The sequence below is a fragment of the Rhizophagus irregularis genome, chromosome 1 (assembly GCF_026210795.1).
Source record: "Rhizophagus irregularis chromosome 1, complete sequence".
NCBI classification, from domain to species: domain Eukaryota; kingdom Fungi; phylum Glomeromycota; class Glomeromycetes; order Glomerales; family Glomeraceae; genus Rhizophagus; species Rhizophagus irregularis.
In genome coordinates, this window is record NC_089429.1 from 4,207,764 (window position 1) to 4,223,797 (window position 16,034).

The 16,034-nt window shown below is 26.1% G+C and overlaps 6 protein-coding genes across 6 annotated transcripts; 4 read left to right on the top strand and 2 right to left on the bottom strand.

Moving 5' to 3' along the window:
* Window positions 1-567: 567 nt before the first annotated feature.
* OCT59_000852 (uncharacterized protein) lies at window positions 568-3,378 on the bottom strand (the record flags this gene model as incomplete). The annotated part of the gene is made up of 10 exons (XM_066139166.1): window positions 568-940; window positions 1,025-1,141; window positions 1,441-1,596; window positions 1,662-1,725; window positions 1,801-2,154; window positions 2,224-2,322; window positions 2,381-2,465; window positions 2,533-2,628; window positions 2,705-2,800; window positions 2,860-3,378. 10 exons carry the CDS (start codon window positions 3,376-3,378, stop codon window positions 568-570), a joined length of 1,959 nt encoding a protein of 652 aa, XP_065988595.1.
* Window positions 3,379-7,602: 4,224 nt separating this feature from the next.
* On the bottom strand, window positions 7,603-8,877 carry OCT59_000853 (uncharacterized protein; the record flags this gene model as incomplete). Its single annotated transcript, XM_066139167.1, has 4 exons — window positions 7,603-7,740; window positions 7,807-8,144; window positions 8,239-8,313; window positions 8,400-8,877. The coding sequence occupies 4 exons, from the start codon at window positions 8,875-8,877 to the stop codon at window positions 7,603-7,605; spliced, it is 1,029 nt and encodes a 342-aa protein (XP_065988596.1).
* Window positions 8,878-9,074: 197 nt separating this feature from the next.
* OCT59_000854 (uncharacterized protein) lies at window positions 9,075-11,166 on the top strand (the record flags this gene model as incomplete). Its single annotated transcript, XM_066139168.1, has 4 exons — window positions 9,075-9,618; window positions 9,695-9,785; window positions 10,173-10,333; window positions 10,634-11,166. The coding sequence occupies 4 exons, from the start codon at window positions 9,075-9,077 to the stop codon at window positions 11,164-11,166; spliced, it is 1,329 nt and encodes a 442-aa protein (XP_065988597.1).
* A 57-nt stretch (window positions 11,167-11,223) lies between these two features.
* On the top strand, window positions 11,224-12,519 carry OCT59_000855 (uncharacterized protein; the record flags this gene model as incomplete). The annotated part of the gene is made up of 2 exons (XM_066139169.1): window positions 11,224-11,463; window positions 11,542-12,519. 2 exons carry the CDS (start codon window positions 11,224-11,226, stop codon window positions 12,517-12,519), a joined length of 1,218 nt encoding a protein of 405 aa, XP_065988598.1.
* A 1,915-nt stretch (window positions 12,520-14,434) lies between these two features.
* On the top strand, window positions 14,435-14,743 carry OCT59_000856 (uncharacterized protein; the record flags this gene model as incomplete). The annotated part of the gene is made up of 1 exon (XM_066139170.1): window positions 14,435-14,743. One exon carries the CDS (start codon window positions 14,435-14,437, stop codon window positions 14,741-14,743), a length of 309 nt encoding a protein of 102 aa, XP_065988599.1.
* A 587-nt stretch (window positions 14,744-15,330) lies between these two features.
* OCT59_000857 (uncharacterized protein) lies at window positions 15,331-15,837 on the top strand (the record flags this gene model as incomplete). The annotated part of the gene is made up of 4 exons (XM_066139171.1): window positions 15,331-15,351; window positions 15,437-15,501; window positions 15,577-15,618; window positions 15,696-15,837. The coding sequence occupies 4 exons, from the start codon at window positions 15,331-15,333 to the stop codon at window positions 15,835-15,837; spliced, it is 270 nt and encodes an 89-aa protein (XP_065988600.1).
* Between the last annotated feature and the right edge of the window lie 197 nt (window positions 15,838-16,034).

Genomic DNA, 16,034 nt, shown 5'->3' on the forward strand with positions numbered 1-16,034 from the left:
GAATATAGTATATATTTTTTTATTATGAGAATGTTCAATACTAATGTTTCTTTTCATTTTTTTTTTTAAAGATGGCAAACTTCAGTCTGAAACTTTGGAATGGTAAATTGAGAGTGGATTTACTTAGCTAAAAATGAATATTTTTCTGAAATGCTATTGTAATGATTTTTCAATATTTTTATAATACTTATATAATTGTAATATTATTTTGTAATGAATATCAGTATTTTTAATCATTTTGTAATCTATATTATAAAGGATTAGGAAAAATATTTTAAAACCATTAAGATAAAATGAATTTGCAATGTATTTTGTAATATATTTCATAATGATCTAAAATGAATTATAAAAATATTACAATTTAAAAATTATTTAATGATTTTACAATGCATTTTGTAACGTATTTTATTATATATTAAAAGAATTATAAAAATATTACAAATTATTTTATATAAAAAGCATTTTGAAATTATATTTACAATAATTATATAATTATTATTATATTTGCATTAAATTCATTACAAATTATATGAATAAATCAATAGAATAACTATTTTTTTTCGGAATTTACCAATTCATATAACTATTAATATTTAAATCACTTGCTAGTGTTGTCCCATCTTCGGAAATAATTTGTACACTTGCAGTGATATGATCAAGATTATGCAAATCTATTAATATTGCACTTCGCCATCCAGTTCGTTTATTTCTTCTGGCACTGAAATAAATAGTACGATCAATATCTTTTTGTACAAAGTAACAGACTATAATTAAAACTACTTCTGATAAGTAGTTTTTTAATGCAATCCATGATGTTTGATTTTCAAACAAATGATCTCTTTTGACTTGTTTTAATTGTGGTTCAAAGACTTTGATAATATCATCTTTACTTATAAAGTTTTGAAGATGAGAGGAGTTCGGAAGGTTATTCTGGGTCATACTATATGATATAAATAATAAACTACAATTAATTTCTATTACTAATTATAATAAACATTGATCACAAAACAGTTAAATATCTTACGTGTAACGGTCCAGAAAATCAAATGCTATTTCAGTACATTCGTCATACAATTTTACTCTCCAAGTGGCAAACCATCCGCAACCTTTTTTTTTAACATCGCCAGCATCTATTTTAGCCCTATAAAAAAAAAATGTGTTAAATTTGTATCAAAATTATGTATAATATTTTGTCTTATAAATGTCTGAAAATGCACCAATTTGTGTTAATAAAAAATGCAGAATAATTATGTTAATTTTGTATTAAATCTGTGTTATATTTATGTTATTATTATATATAATAAAATGTGCAATAATTATGTTATTTTTATATTAAATCTGCGTTGTATTTATACTATTATTATACATAATGAAATGTGTGATAATTATATCAATTTTATATTGAATCTGTATTTTTATTAAGTATTACTATTAGCTAACTTGTTGGCTATTCTTTTAGATCGTCTATTAGATTTTTGATTTTCTTGCGTATCCTCGCCTTGATCTGCTTCTTGCATACTCCTTTTGCTATTATTAACCTTTCGTCCATATTTACTTTTTTGAATTTCGGAATTATTAGAATTAACTATATCTTGTCTATAAAATTATTATTAGTTAATAAAATTTCTATAAAATTTACTATTATATAATCTTTTACATACCGCATTTTTAAAATTCTTCTAGACTTTTTGGTATCCAATTTTTTATTAATGGATCTTGAATCGTCTTTTTATTTTTAATGGAGAAAATTAATTCAGGTCGGCAATCATACTTTTAAAATATAAAATTATAAAACCTTACCTTTATATTTATTGTTATTAGTATTTGAATTAGTATTTTTATTATCGTTTACACTATTTGCATCTTCATAATTAGTAGTATCAGTGTCTTCAACATTACCAGCATCTTCACCATTGTTAATATTGGCATCTTCTTCAGTATCGGCATCTTCATCATTATTAGTATCGGCATCCTCATCATTATTAGTATCAGCATCTTCATCATTATTAGTATCAGAATCTTCATCATTGTTAGTATTGGCATCTTCATCATTATTAGTATTGGCATCTTCATTATTGTTAGTATCGGCATCTTCATCATTATTAGTATCGGCATCCTCATCATTGGTAGCATCGGCATCTTCTGATACTGAATCTTAATTAAATGGAGATTTAATATATAAATTAATAAATAATAATCAAATAATATATATTATATACATACCATGAATTTTATTAGATTTATTAGTCTTAGCTACCATCACTTTACTTTTCATAACACGAGAATGCTTAACATTCTTTGTAACTTTTCTTTCTACTTTACCTAAAAATATAAAATAAATAAGTAATAAACTTTAAAAAATTATGTTTAATCAACATACGCTGTTGATTAATAGCACGACGCATCATCATTTGAATAGCCCAATCACCAATTGATAATGGAAAATCTGGATTATTTGATTTGTACTAAAATAATTTGTTATTACTTAATTGTTATTGTTATGTCAATTATAATATCATTAAACTGATATACCTTTTCAACCAAATAGCGTTTTTTAGTCATACTTATCTTGCGATATTCTGGAGTATTTCCATTCCATTTTTCTGCTATAAATTCACGCATAGCACTCTAAAATAATAATGATAATATTATAACAATGCATCATAGAATATTTGGATATAATTAAATAATATCTTAAACTTACTCTATACGATGCATAAACTTTATTATCAAGTGACAATAGCTTTGGCAGATCATACCATTTCAAGTTAGTTGGTTTTGCAATTGGTGTTTTCGTTTTCTTTAAAAAAAATGTTTAGTTTAATATTTGCAATTATAAATTAAAAAAAAAAACCTTACTTGAGAAATTGACATATCTTCAATATCACTTTCATTATCATTTATTTTCTTTTTATATTTTTTTAATAATATTTGTTCATTATTTGTTTCAAAATCACTAGATATAGTTGTTACTTTATTTGCTTGTTTGTTTTTGCGATGTTTGCGCTTCTTTAATACTTGCTTATAAGTCAACTCATCTGTCTCAGAATTTTCTGAAACATTAATAATTTTACGTGTTTTGTTATATTTGTATACTTTTTGATTATTTGAAATATTAGTTTCAGAGTCACTAATCTCCTTATTTGATTTTTTATGGTTATTAATATGTTTAGCTTTAGAATTTTTACCAATGCTTGCTACAGTTAAAGCTAAAGTTTTACTGGAGTTTTGGTCATTTTTAAGTCGTTCTTTTCGCAACCGTTCATTATCAGCTTTTAATATTTCTAGTTGACGTTTCATATAAGCCATTTCAGGATCACTTATTTCATCAACAAGTTTCTTTTTATTTCGTATAGCAGGTTTTTTGTATTTTCCCATATTTTAAAAATAAAAAAAATAAAAGTATTTATTTCAGTTGTTAAGAGATTTTGAAAGAAAAATAAATATATTTTCGTAAATATATTGTTTGACAAATTTAATATAGTATAAAGTATAAGCTATTTTATAGTTAATATTATACTTTCGTAAATATATTGTTTGACAAATTTAATATAGTATAAAGTATAAGCTATTTTATAGTTAATATTATACTTTCGTAAATATATTGTTTGACAAATTTAGTATAGTATAAAGTATAAGCTATTTTATAGTTTGTTTGACAAATTTAGTATAGTATATGAATTATTACATAATTATAAAATCACATCAAGTTCAAACAAATTCTAATATATGAAATACTTGGTTAAAAAAAATATTAATCATATAAATTTTTTTTCAATGTAACTTTAAATTTACAATTCTTTAATATCTTATATAAACCTTTTTTATAAGTTACAATTTTAATAATTAATAATTTGAATAAATAGTCCAAAAAAAAGTAGTATTATTATGGAGATATCTGATAATCATACAAATCAAGTTTATTGTCAATGTTCTTTATGTGCTGAAAATGGTTATGGTGGTGCTTGGGTCAGTAGAAACACTCGTTCTAGACATATGAAAACTGAACGTGCAAATCGGTATCAATATTCAAAGCCACTTAATTCAGAATTAACAAGTGATGATGCCAATACTAGTAGTAGTACAGAAACACAAATGTCAATACTAGAAGATAATGAATATAATACTGATAATAGTACAGAAATACAAATACCAATAGAAGATTCTTTAAGGTTTTTTAAGTTATATAATTATTATAACTGCAATTTATTTACTTTATTAAATAAAATTTTTATCATTTTAGTGGTACTACTTCAGAAAATGATCATGTAATTTATGATTTGGATAATTCTTTTGAAAATTCATCTGATGAATTATTAAGCCATTCAAGTAGTAGTATGATGTCTTATGATGAAGTTACAAGTGATTCAAGTTCAGTGACTGATATTTTACAACAAGGTATATTATCAACTTATTTTGACATGTAATAAAACTTTATTATCTATTAAATTAATTTATTTATTTATGGATAGAATATGATATTTCTGAAAGTTTATTATCAGCACTAAGATTTCTGAAAGTCAAAATTGAGCACAATTTAACAGATGAAGCATTTCAAGAAACTATGATGGCATTTAATAGTAATCCGATCAGTTTACATACAGTTAAAAAGCAATTGAAATCTATTGTTCATATTGAACCTATTTGGATAGATATGTGTCTTAATTCATGCTGTGCTTATACAGAAAGTTATAGGAAATTAACCAAATGTCCAGTATGTGGATCTGAACGATTTCAACATAAAAAACCATGTAAACAATATTCATATTTTTCACTTATTGAACGCCTTACTATTCAATATAGAAATTATGATCGTGCTAAAGAATTACGTTATAGAACCAATTATATTTCACAAAAATTATATAAATGTAATATTCAAATAGGTGATGTTTTTGATGGAGATCATTATAAAGAACTGGTACAAAATGGACATTTTCAGGATGAACGTGATGTAGCATTATTAGCTTCAGTTGATGGTTATCAAATATTTAGACAAAAGTCAGATGATTGCTGGATTTTGTTATTTATTAATGCAAACCTTGCTCCAGAAATTCGAGTTAAAAAAGACAACTTTTTAATGGGTGCAATTATACCAGGTCCTAAAGAACCAAAAGATTTCAATTCTTTTCTTGCTCCTATTGTTTCGGAATTGCAGGAATTAGAAAGTATGATATTAATTTATATATATTACATATATATATGTAAATATAAGAATAGTTAATTTGTAATTATTTGATTTATTTATTAATATTTAACTATTATTTATTAATACTGTAGATGGTATTAGTTGCTATGATGCATTAAAAAAGGAATACTTTATATTGCATGCAGCTGTAATCAATTGGTCAGGCGATATTCCAGGATTAACAAAGCTGATGTGTTTAACAGGGCATAACAGTTATCAAGGATGTCGATATTGTAATATAAGAGGAATTTGGTCAAATCATATTTATTATCCTACCACTCCACCAAATAATTTTGAAAACAATACAACATATGATTTATTTGCATTACCTAATCGAACACATGAAGAGTGGCAACAAAGGCTTGAAAAAATTCATAAATCAAAGGTTGGAAAAATGCGAGATACTCTTGTTAATAAATATGGTAAAGGAGACTTTAATATTTTCAATTGTTTAATCTACTTTTTAAGCTAATATAATAATTAATTTTAATATATTTAGGCATTATAAAGCGTAATATTCTATTTAACTTGTCCACAACTCGTTTTCCTGATTCATTTCCAATAGATATTATGCATGTATTTTATGAAAATGTTGCCAAATATATGCTTAGTCATTGGATGGGTACTTTTTATACAAATCAAACATTAAATAATGAGCCATACGTACTTTCAAAACAAGTTTGGACAAATATTGGAAAAAAATGGATCAGATTCGTAAAACTATACCAACAGCATTAGGAAGACCTCCACGCAATATAATACTACATCACCATGGATACAAAGCTGAAGAATGGGCAGGATGGATAACAATGTATTCATTGCCATTACTTAAAGATTATTTGCCAACAAAATATTATAAAGGGTGGAGTTTCTTCGTGCAAGCTGTACAGTTATGTCAGAAAAAAGTAATTACAATGGATGAATTAAATAATATTGATACATTATTATTAAAATTTTATGTTCATTATGAACGGTAAATATTCTGAAATATATTATTTATAATTTTATGTTATTATTATAATACTAACAAAATATGAATAATTAATTATAGTGAATATTACAAATTTTCTGCTAACCGTCTTAGTGCTATGAAAATGTGTATACATTATATACTTCATGTAGTTGCAAGTATTAAAAGAAACGGACCATGTTGTACTACTTGGCAGTTCCCAATTGAACGTGTTTGTGGTATGCTTTTACCACTTGCTAGATCAAGATTACACCCATACAAAAATATCGCAAATAATGTTTATATCATAGAACTTTTTAATCATTTGCGATTCTATAAATTAGCTTATCAAAAATTACTTCCAGAAAAAACTATTAAAGAATATCATGGATTAGTATTTACAACTGACAGTTATGATGAAGTGTTTTATTCACCTATGCAGCAATACACACTTAAACGGAGTGAAATCAAAAAAATTAAAGAACATTATTCAACATACTATGATGTAAGAGCAAGACAGTTACAAGTATGTACAGTAAAAATAAGCAAATAATAGTATTACATTAAACTAATTAATTTATAATTATTTAGTCATTTGATTCACAAGGACTAAAATTTAGTCGATTGCTTACAAGAAATGGTTACTATATAGGATCAAATTGGATACGACGAAATGAAACTTGGGCACGTGTTAACTACTCAGTATTGGTAAGTAATTACTCAAAAATTGTTGTTATAAATGATGATTAATATTTAACTATTTTATTTTTTAGGTTTACTTGGAAGTTGACATATATTCAAATAATCAAAGACGTACACCTGTATTTGAAAAAAGGCCTTTTTATGGTAATATAGAATATTACCTTATGTATGAGTTCAATAATGAGAAATCTATGCTCGCTTATATCAATTGGACTGCATCAGTATCAACAGATTCAGTTGGTTTAAAATATTTTACTAAATTTGCAGGTTATGATTTTATAGATGTTATTGCAGTTGAACGATGTGTTGGATTTATTAAAGTTGATAATAAATATTATATAGTTGATAAAGAAGCAAATAATACAATTATGTAATAATATAACTCAGTTTTTATATAAAAATTACATATTTTTTATACAAGTTGAACAAATTACACATTTTTAACACAGTTTACTAAATCTAATACTATTATAACGTAATATAACTCATTTTTTACAATTACATAGAAATTACATATTTTTTACACAAGTTGAACAAATTACACATTTTTAACACAGTTTACTAAATCATTCATTTTTTACAATTACATAGAAATTACATATTTTTTACACAAATTGAACAAATTACACATTTTTAATACAGTTTACTAAATCGAACTTTTTTAATAATGTTAAGAATTACATAACTACCACACAAATTGAGGAATTTTTACACAGAATATACACAAATGTAGACAGAATTAGCCTGTTTGTTACACAAATCATTTTTATAGGGTAGTAATACCAAGATGTTTAGCACATTCTCTGGCTAGTGCTAAAATTAATTCTGGTGTTGGTTTTCGTATACGAAAAAAGAGAACTTTTGACTCATTAATAAATAGAGTCGCAAGTTGTGTAAGTTGGGCCTATAAAAAAAAAATTTTGATTATTATTAATTGAAGTTTTCTCATTAATAATTTAAAATCACTTACATTATTATTATTTAAATTTATATTCGTTTGATCATGTAAAGTATTATTATTTAGAGAAGATTGTAATACAGTAGATCCTGTAGTTGAACATATACTTGAAGATAATGCTTGCAAAAAAGCATTAAATATTGGCATTAAATTATTTGTTGAATCTTGATTACTAAGAGAGATTGCTGGTTGGACGGTTGTAGTAGTATCCATTTCATTATTAGCTTCAATTTCATGAATATTTGTTTGGTTATGACTTGTTAATAAAGATTTTTTAGCAGGTGATGGTATTGCCGATGTAAATAATGGTACAGCTGTCATTGATGTGGCTGATGATACAGTTGAAGATGCTGTTATAGGAATTTTATAATAAGTAATTGTTTAACTTTTTTTATCTTAAAATTTCTTTAATTTTTTAACTTACTTTTTCATCTAATTTCATACGTTTATTTGATAAATAAAAAGGACCATCACTTAAAATATTTACATTATTTATTAATTCATCTAGAGTTTTCTTTTCTGTAAATCAAAATTTTAATTAGTTACTTACCATATTAGTTTTACCATTACATTATTTACATATAATATATTTATACTTAACATACCTGTTCTCTTTGTTACACTTGATATAAAAATTTCAGGTCTGTCAGGTATCATATCTTGGCGAAAATTTGTATCCGTTGCATTCAATTTATTATCAGTATCTTCATGGCCATCATTTTCAAATTTATTTTCGTAATCATCACGATCATCATAATCAAGTTGTGTAAGTGGTGTAAGCTCTCTTGTAGGATGTATATTAAGTACACTACTTTCAGTAAAAGAATTTTTCATTACTGGTGCAAGTGGAGGAGTATTTGTGGTATTTTTATTTATTTGACAACTCGTAGTAAGTATATTATCATCAGGAGTTATAGATTCGCTAGATATATTACTATTAGTATTAGTAATAGAAGAATTTTTTGTTTGACGTTTTTTAATAGGCATATTGGAAGTTAAAGAAGCATTGTCAGCATTTTTAGTATTTCTAGTTATAGGTCGTCTTCCAGTAAAACCTTTTTTAATTCCTTTACCACGAGGCATATTTGGTTTTAAAAAAAAGAATTTTTTTTAAGAAAAAGTCAATTATTAGTTTAATTTGATGAAGTTAAATACCGATCAATAAATCAATTGTTACACTAATATAGAATTTTATAGTGTATTTAATCATTAGATCTATAAAATTCTCATCTTTTTTTTATCAAAATTCAAGATTAACGTTAAAATTTAGTTATAGAATAATGTTTTTAAAAAAAATTAGAGCTAATAAAAAACAACATAAAAAATCCAACTTTCGTTTGCGTAAATCTAGAGATACTCATTCAAATAATAATTCATCTATATCTAATCATACTATCATTTTAGATAAACAACAAAATATTTGTGAAAATAATACTTCATCACAATCAAATACGAATAATTTTTATTATAAAATTAATGAAAGTATTAATAATAATCATGATACTAGCAAAAATAATAAAGATTCTTATCACAATTTTAATGACTTTAACGAAGATCTTATTGATGATGATTTTACAGAAATTTATGATACTGGTGAAGAATTTAACAATATTGATGAAAATGTAAATGGAAATAGTGATATTTATGGAGAATTTAATTATATTGACGAAGATTTTACAGAAAATTGTGATACAAATGGGAAATTTAATGGACGAGAATATGATAATAATAAAAAACAAAATTGTTATTCTGGAGATGCAGGACCATATTTTCCAAATTTTACTATATTTTTATTATTTTTATGGGTTATAAAACATCAAATAGGTATATGTTTTTATCTATAAAATTACAGTACTACTTTTTATATTTTTATACTAATCATATATATTTTTAAAATTAGGTTTTGAAGCATATAAGGATTTTGCAAATATTGTTAAACATCCCAAATTTAATGCAAATGATGTTCCATTTTCACTCGCAACTGTTAAAAAGTATCGAAATGGGTTACCTCTCCTTCCATTTAAAGGATATACTGTTTCTCTTAACAATCATAATACACCATCTACCTCTAAACCTACTACTTAAGCTTTTATTTTTCCCTTAAAAAATATTCTTTGCCATATATTATCAAATCCACAGCTGCATGAACATATGTACTTTGGTCCAGGTATATATTGTGAAAACAAACAGGAAATATGGCATGGAGTTCTCTGGCACAAATCTCCATTGTTTGGTACTGAACACATTAAATTAAATGAAACAATTTATAATCTTGGTGATTTCATCAAATACTACAATATACATACAATCAATCAATTATGTTATGGTCGAATTATATCAATCTTACATATTAATGATTCTCATGATATTTGTATTAGAATTGAAAATATTATTGAATATAATTCATTGCCTTTTCAACTCAAATCACAGCAAAGAAGAAATGCTTCTTATGATGGATGTCTATGGATGACTGATTATACAATAATTATTAATCCTATAAATATTGTGTCAAAAGTAGATATTTGGTTAACAGATATTGGTGAACTCAGCAATTTTCAATATTTTATAAATGAAATTGTATATTGTATCAATGGGCAGTGAAGCACAAGACCAATTGATTTACGACATCATCATCCAGTTGAATATATAACTACACAAAATACTCCATCTAATTTACCAATTTACAAATTTTTTTTAGATATCTACATTGATAAGTTTGGTCCATTTCGTAATGCATACCATGGTATTGGTGGTATTTATTTGCAGATCGGAAATATGCCACAGATTTTACGTCAAAAACTAAAAAATCATTTTCTTATTGGCTTTATTCCTTTTTCAGCTTCATGTGATGAGGTGTTACAGCCACTAATTAATGATATCCAAGATCTTGAACATGGTTATGAATTGGAAATTAGTAACCAAACTGTTTGGGTTACTGGTGGATTGGGTGTCATAACAAGTGATTTACCTGAAGGTAATGAACAATCAGGAATCAAGAATCATAATGCACATTATGGATGCCGAAATTGTATGATCCATCATAATAATTTGCATGATATTACTTTTGATATTGTTAAATATGCGTGTTACCATCACATAACTACATCTCATTTTGAAGATATAAGTAATGCTAAAACTCAAGCTGAACGTGAAATACTTTCTACTCAATATGGAATTCGTGAGAAACCTTCTAGTTTTGATAGTATTTCACGTGATAGACATATTCAATGTCCACATGATGCATTTCATTGTATAGGTGGACTTGCAAAAGAAATGTTGCAATCAACATTTGGAATATTAAATTCAATAGGAGAGAATAAATTTTTAAATGTATGGCGTAATTTTGAATATCCATCAGTTTGGTCTCGTTAACAAAATCCTATTTCTCATTTAAACTCATATTTTTTTTCTGATTATCTTCGTTTAAGTATGATCATGCCATTTCTTATTAATAGATCATTAATATCCACTTCAATGCTAAATAGAACAATTGTTGAATTTTTAATTGAAGAAAGCAAATTTACAAAACGTCAAATAATAGATCAATTTCTTAGTTTATGGGCATCTTTTTCTAAAATGGCATCATTAATATTTTGCAAAGAGTTTTCTGAAGATAATTACAATGATTTACAACAAAATATAATACATTGGTCTGAAAAAGTTGGAAAGGTCTGTATCTAATTGATTTATAAGAGAATTTGTAAAAATTTGTCAATTACTTATTATTTTTTATAAATAAATTCACAGTTTTTTCCTAGAATTACTCAATTACCAAACTTCCATATATTATGTCATTTTACTATGCATGCACGAAATTTTGCAACTCTGGTAAATGTTGCAGTTCCTACAAAAGAAATGATGCATAGACTATTCAAGGCAATGATTCCTCATTCTAATAAGAAAAATATAGAGATGGATTTTGTACAACGTGATAATTGTCTACAAACTCTAAGATTTTTGTTGGATGGTGGTGTTGATAAAAGATATGATACAGAAAGACAATTAAATTTCAACATGTTATCAAAAGATCAATGTGTACGTGCACTTCTTAGTTCATGGTACATTTTGCCATCTAAGTTTGATTTAGAACAAGATGATGATAATACATCTTTGCAAATAACATGTATGGACGAAAATTACATTAATATAAAAGTTCAAGGACTATATACTAAACACGATTTGCAAACTAATAACCTTGAGAAAAATCTTGATGACAACTTGTTTGCTGAACTTGGTCGTTCATATAATGAAGAGCTTGATTGTACTGAACATCTTACATCACGAAAAGTAAAATATTATAAAAGTATTAGTTATACTATAGTTGATGGTAATAATCAATCCAATATAAGGCTTTGTGTTGGTGATGTCATAAATGTTTTAGAAGATATATCAGATGATAGAGAAACTGAACTTAAAACAATAACTTCTTATGCACAAATTCGGGCAATTTTTCTCCACACAAAAGATCAGTTACAAATTCCTTTTTTATTGTTAAACTGGTTTATTTCACTGGGTATTAATGATTCAAAATTAGGTTGTCCCCGATATAGACTTCAGCAACTATCAGATCAAACTTGGCGTCGAATTTATGCAATTAAATGGATAGATCACCAACCTAATAACCATTTTATACATCAGTGTCGAAAAACAGGTTGTGAAAATGGAAATCATGATAAAACCAATGTATATTATTTGCATAATATCTTTTATTATACTGCTATATAATATATTTAAATATTTGATCAGCAATTAAATTTAAGTTGCATTATAATTTTTAAACTTTCTTTTATTTTATTACAGTCATTTGTCATTTTAAATAAAAAAGTTTTATTATTTTTAATTTCATTATAAATTTAATATAATAACTTGATTCAGACTGCTAAAATTCAAAGACAAAAAGTTTTGGCATTTACTATACTCTAGTTTAAATTTGTTCTTTAGGTATGTCTTTTGAGAAAATCATTAACGATAGTTGTCATGTGTATATTTACTTATATAGATTTGGGAATTAGCAGTTTCTTTCAATAATTTTAACAAAAAAGTTTTTATTTGAAAAACTGCAAGATATATTAAGTGCAAAGAATAGACAACCAATTCTACTGCGTATATAATAATTTTAGATATACAGTATTATAATTATATTTTAATTAAGATAAAAATATATGTATTACGATACAATAGTATACTGTATACGATCAACTAACCTTAAAAGTCTAATCGATACTATAAATTACCTACTAACATGTGATCGGCATAATAGGCACAGAAGCTACATAAGCATAAATATTTAATCTTGAAGTAAACATCGAATGAATTTTTCTTTCTTCCAGATCTATATCTCTTTATTATTTTTATTATTAAACTTTCTTATAAATTCTTCTAAATATTTATTATTTATTGCACAAATTTTGGTGATTTATGTTTTATGAAAAAAAAAACTTCCACTCTTGTTTAAGAATTTCTTTGCCTTGTAGTGATTTTTAAACTGTTTTCACTTGAAATATACTAAAAACTTCAACACTAAAAAATTTGTAAAAGTTTGTTTGCGAAATGGATTACAAGGTAAAGCTAGAAAAGAAATATTTTTTTTTTATTTATTTTGTTAAGAACGTTTACTAACGTTCTTTTCTTTATATTTTATTTTTTAGAAAATGGTTTTTCAGAACTAATGGACGCAAGGTAAAACTGAAAAAAAATTTTTTTATTTATTTCATTAAAAATGTTTATTTACGTTCTTTACATTTTTATTTTTTTAGAAAATGGATCCTTGGATCTTTTAAGATAAAATGGACGTAAGGTAAAGCCAGAAAAAAATTTTTATTATTTATTTCGTTAAAAAATGTTTACTAACATTCTTTATATTTTTTAGTTTTATTTTGTTATTTTATTTCGTTAAGAACGTTGACTAACGTTCTTCTTTAAATTTTTTTTAGAAAATGGCTCGCTTCCTAAGCAATGGCACCTTCGGAATTTGTATTTAGCAAAAATTTTTAAAAATTTTATTAGATGGTTTGATGCCAGAACGGGATTGAAAGCACGACAAGAATGAGATAAATGGCAATTGGTCAGGGACTAACTAACGAAAAGATGGAGTGTATTGGAGTCTTCTATAAAGAGTTTGTTCTCTAATCATTATTTCTTGGCCCTTTGTTTAATTTTATCTGTATGGCCTTGTTGTTCTTCTGCTTGTTCTAGCTTATAACGTATTTAGGTAAAGACCTTAATAAAGAATTTCCAAATAATCTATTTTCTAAGAAGAAATTCCAGTACTTCTACCTTGGCCGGAGGGGTTGAAGCAGGATCTCTTGGAATTAAAGAGAACAAGTGAATATGAATTTTTGAAAAAACCCCAGACAGAATATACTGCAGCTTTCATTAAATTCATCAGGATCACGCAAAATTGAAAAGTGATCGGATACTTTAGTGATTCAAAAATAATGCACAGGTCGAAATGCTAAAAATTGGCAAAAAAAATGGCGCGAAAAGCAGTGGCTATTCTTGGCTATTCTTGGCTATTCTTGGCTGTTTTTGGCTATTTACGAATTAACCTATACTATTTGTAAATAGTTTATACAAATTTGCGAATAGTTTATGCAATTTGCGCCATTTTTTTTGCCTATTTTTGATCATTTGACGTGTGATGGAAAATACAGTGCAGGCTTTCATGCAGAAAAATGATTTGAAGAAAGTATGGATGGTAAGGAATTTCAAAACAGTATATAGAGATGGGAAACGTAATAAGGATAAGAAGAGAATAGAGGACAAGAGAGCTGCAAACTCTTTGCACAGTAAGGTAAATGATATTCTTATGCCACAAACGCCTCCAGAAAGGATTTACATGGGACTATCAAATATGGTGACAAGGAATAAACAAAATTTATTACCCACAGAAATGATTATTGCAGAAATGAATCAAGGTCTAGGTGATTACAAGAAAAGGAGAACGTAGATAGTGGCAGTGATGGAAACGATGATGATGATATAGGAATAGGTAATTTGGAAGAGTTAGCTAGCAAACCTTTAAAATGAGATAATGTAGCGCTGAACAAAGTTGTTGAGATTATAAAAAATTATTAAACAAACGAAAAGATAAAGTATATTTCATATCAAGCATCGTCAACAAATGCGCCTGCCAATGTTAAGGAAAGGTTAAATGGAAGAAATAAAAGGGATTTTTGATCAGAACTCCAACATGATGGAATGGAAAAAATTAACGTGGAAGTGGTGAGTGTAATATGAGCAGAGTATGATATAGTCAGGTCCTTAAAAGATTGGGTGCTTAAAGAAAATAATTTCTTTTTTTTGAGCCAAAAGTCATCAGTATGACGAAACAAAATAAAATATTCCAGAAATATAACCACCCTTAACAATGATTTCAAAAAAAGGTTGAAAGAAGAAAATTGGAGGACCGATAAAGTAGAAGTAGGAGAAAAACAAGTATTGGTAGAGTCACCATCAAGAAGTGAATCTGAGAAAGCGAAGGTGAAGGTGAAGAAAAGAAGAAAAGAAGAAAATAGGAGATAGATAGGAATAGGAATGAAGATTAATCGAAGTCACGTAATTTTACGTAAAAAAAATTTTTTTTTTTTCTGATAACAAAGTTTTGAAAAGATGCTAGTATAAAATTAAATTTTGAAGAAAGGTTCAACCGCCAGGAACTTCTCTTAAATTGCAGAAACCTTTCGGACACTTTGGAACTGATGGAAGGTACTTAAAGTTACTTTTTTTAATTAGGAACATTAGTAAACATTACTAATATTCCATTTATTTTTCTTATTGTAGGAATTTTCAAGACGCTTCAGAACCAATGAAATGCCTTGAAAGGTAATTAAAAAAGGATCGGGGTCTTTTTTAAAATTAGGAACAGTAGTAAATATTACTAATGCTCCATTTTTTTATAGAAACCAACCTTTGACTTTTTCGGTTAAACAGATCAGAATCTGCATATCATGTGATTTAAAGCACAAAATACTAAAATTAAGCGCCAACTTTTCATTTTATTTAACAATTCTAGGAATATTTAATGATAAGAGAAGAAATTGAGTGTTGAAGATGAAAAATGAAGACTTGTGAGTTATTTGGACGCTAATCTTGGGATTACCATAAGAACAATGGATATGATCTTCAATGTAACAAGAAATTGAAATACTGGCGTTAGCTGATCCCATGAAAGGTTGGAATCTTCAAGATTATTGAATGGATCGTATTCTCTTACATCACACAGCCCATGATTGTTGATA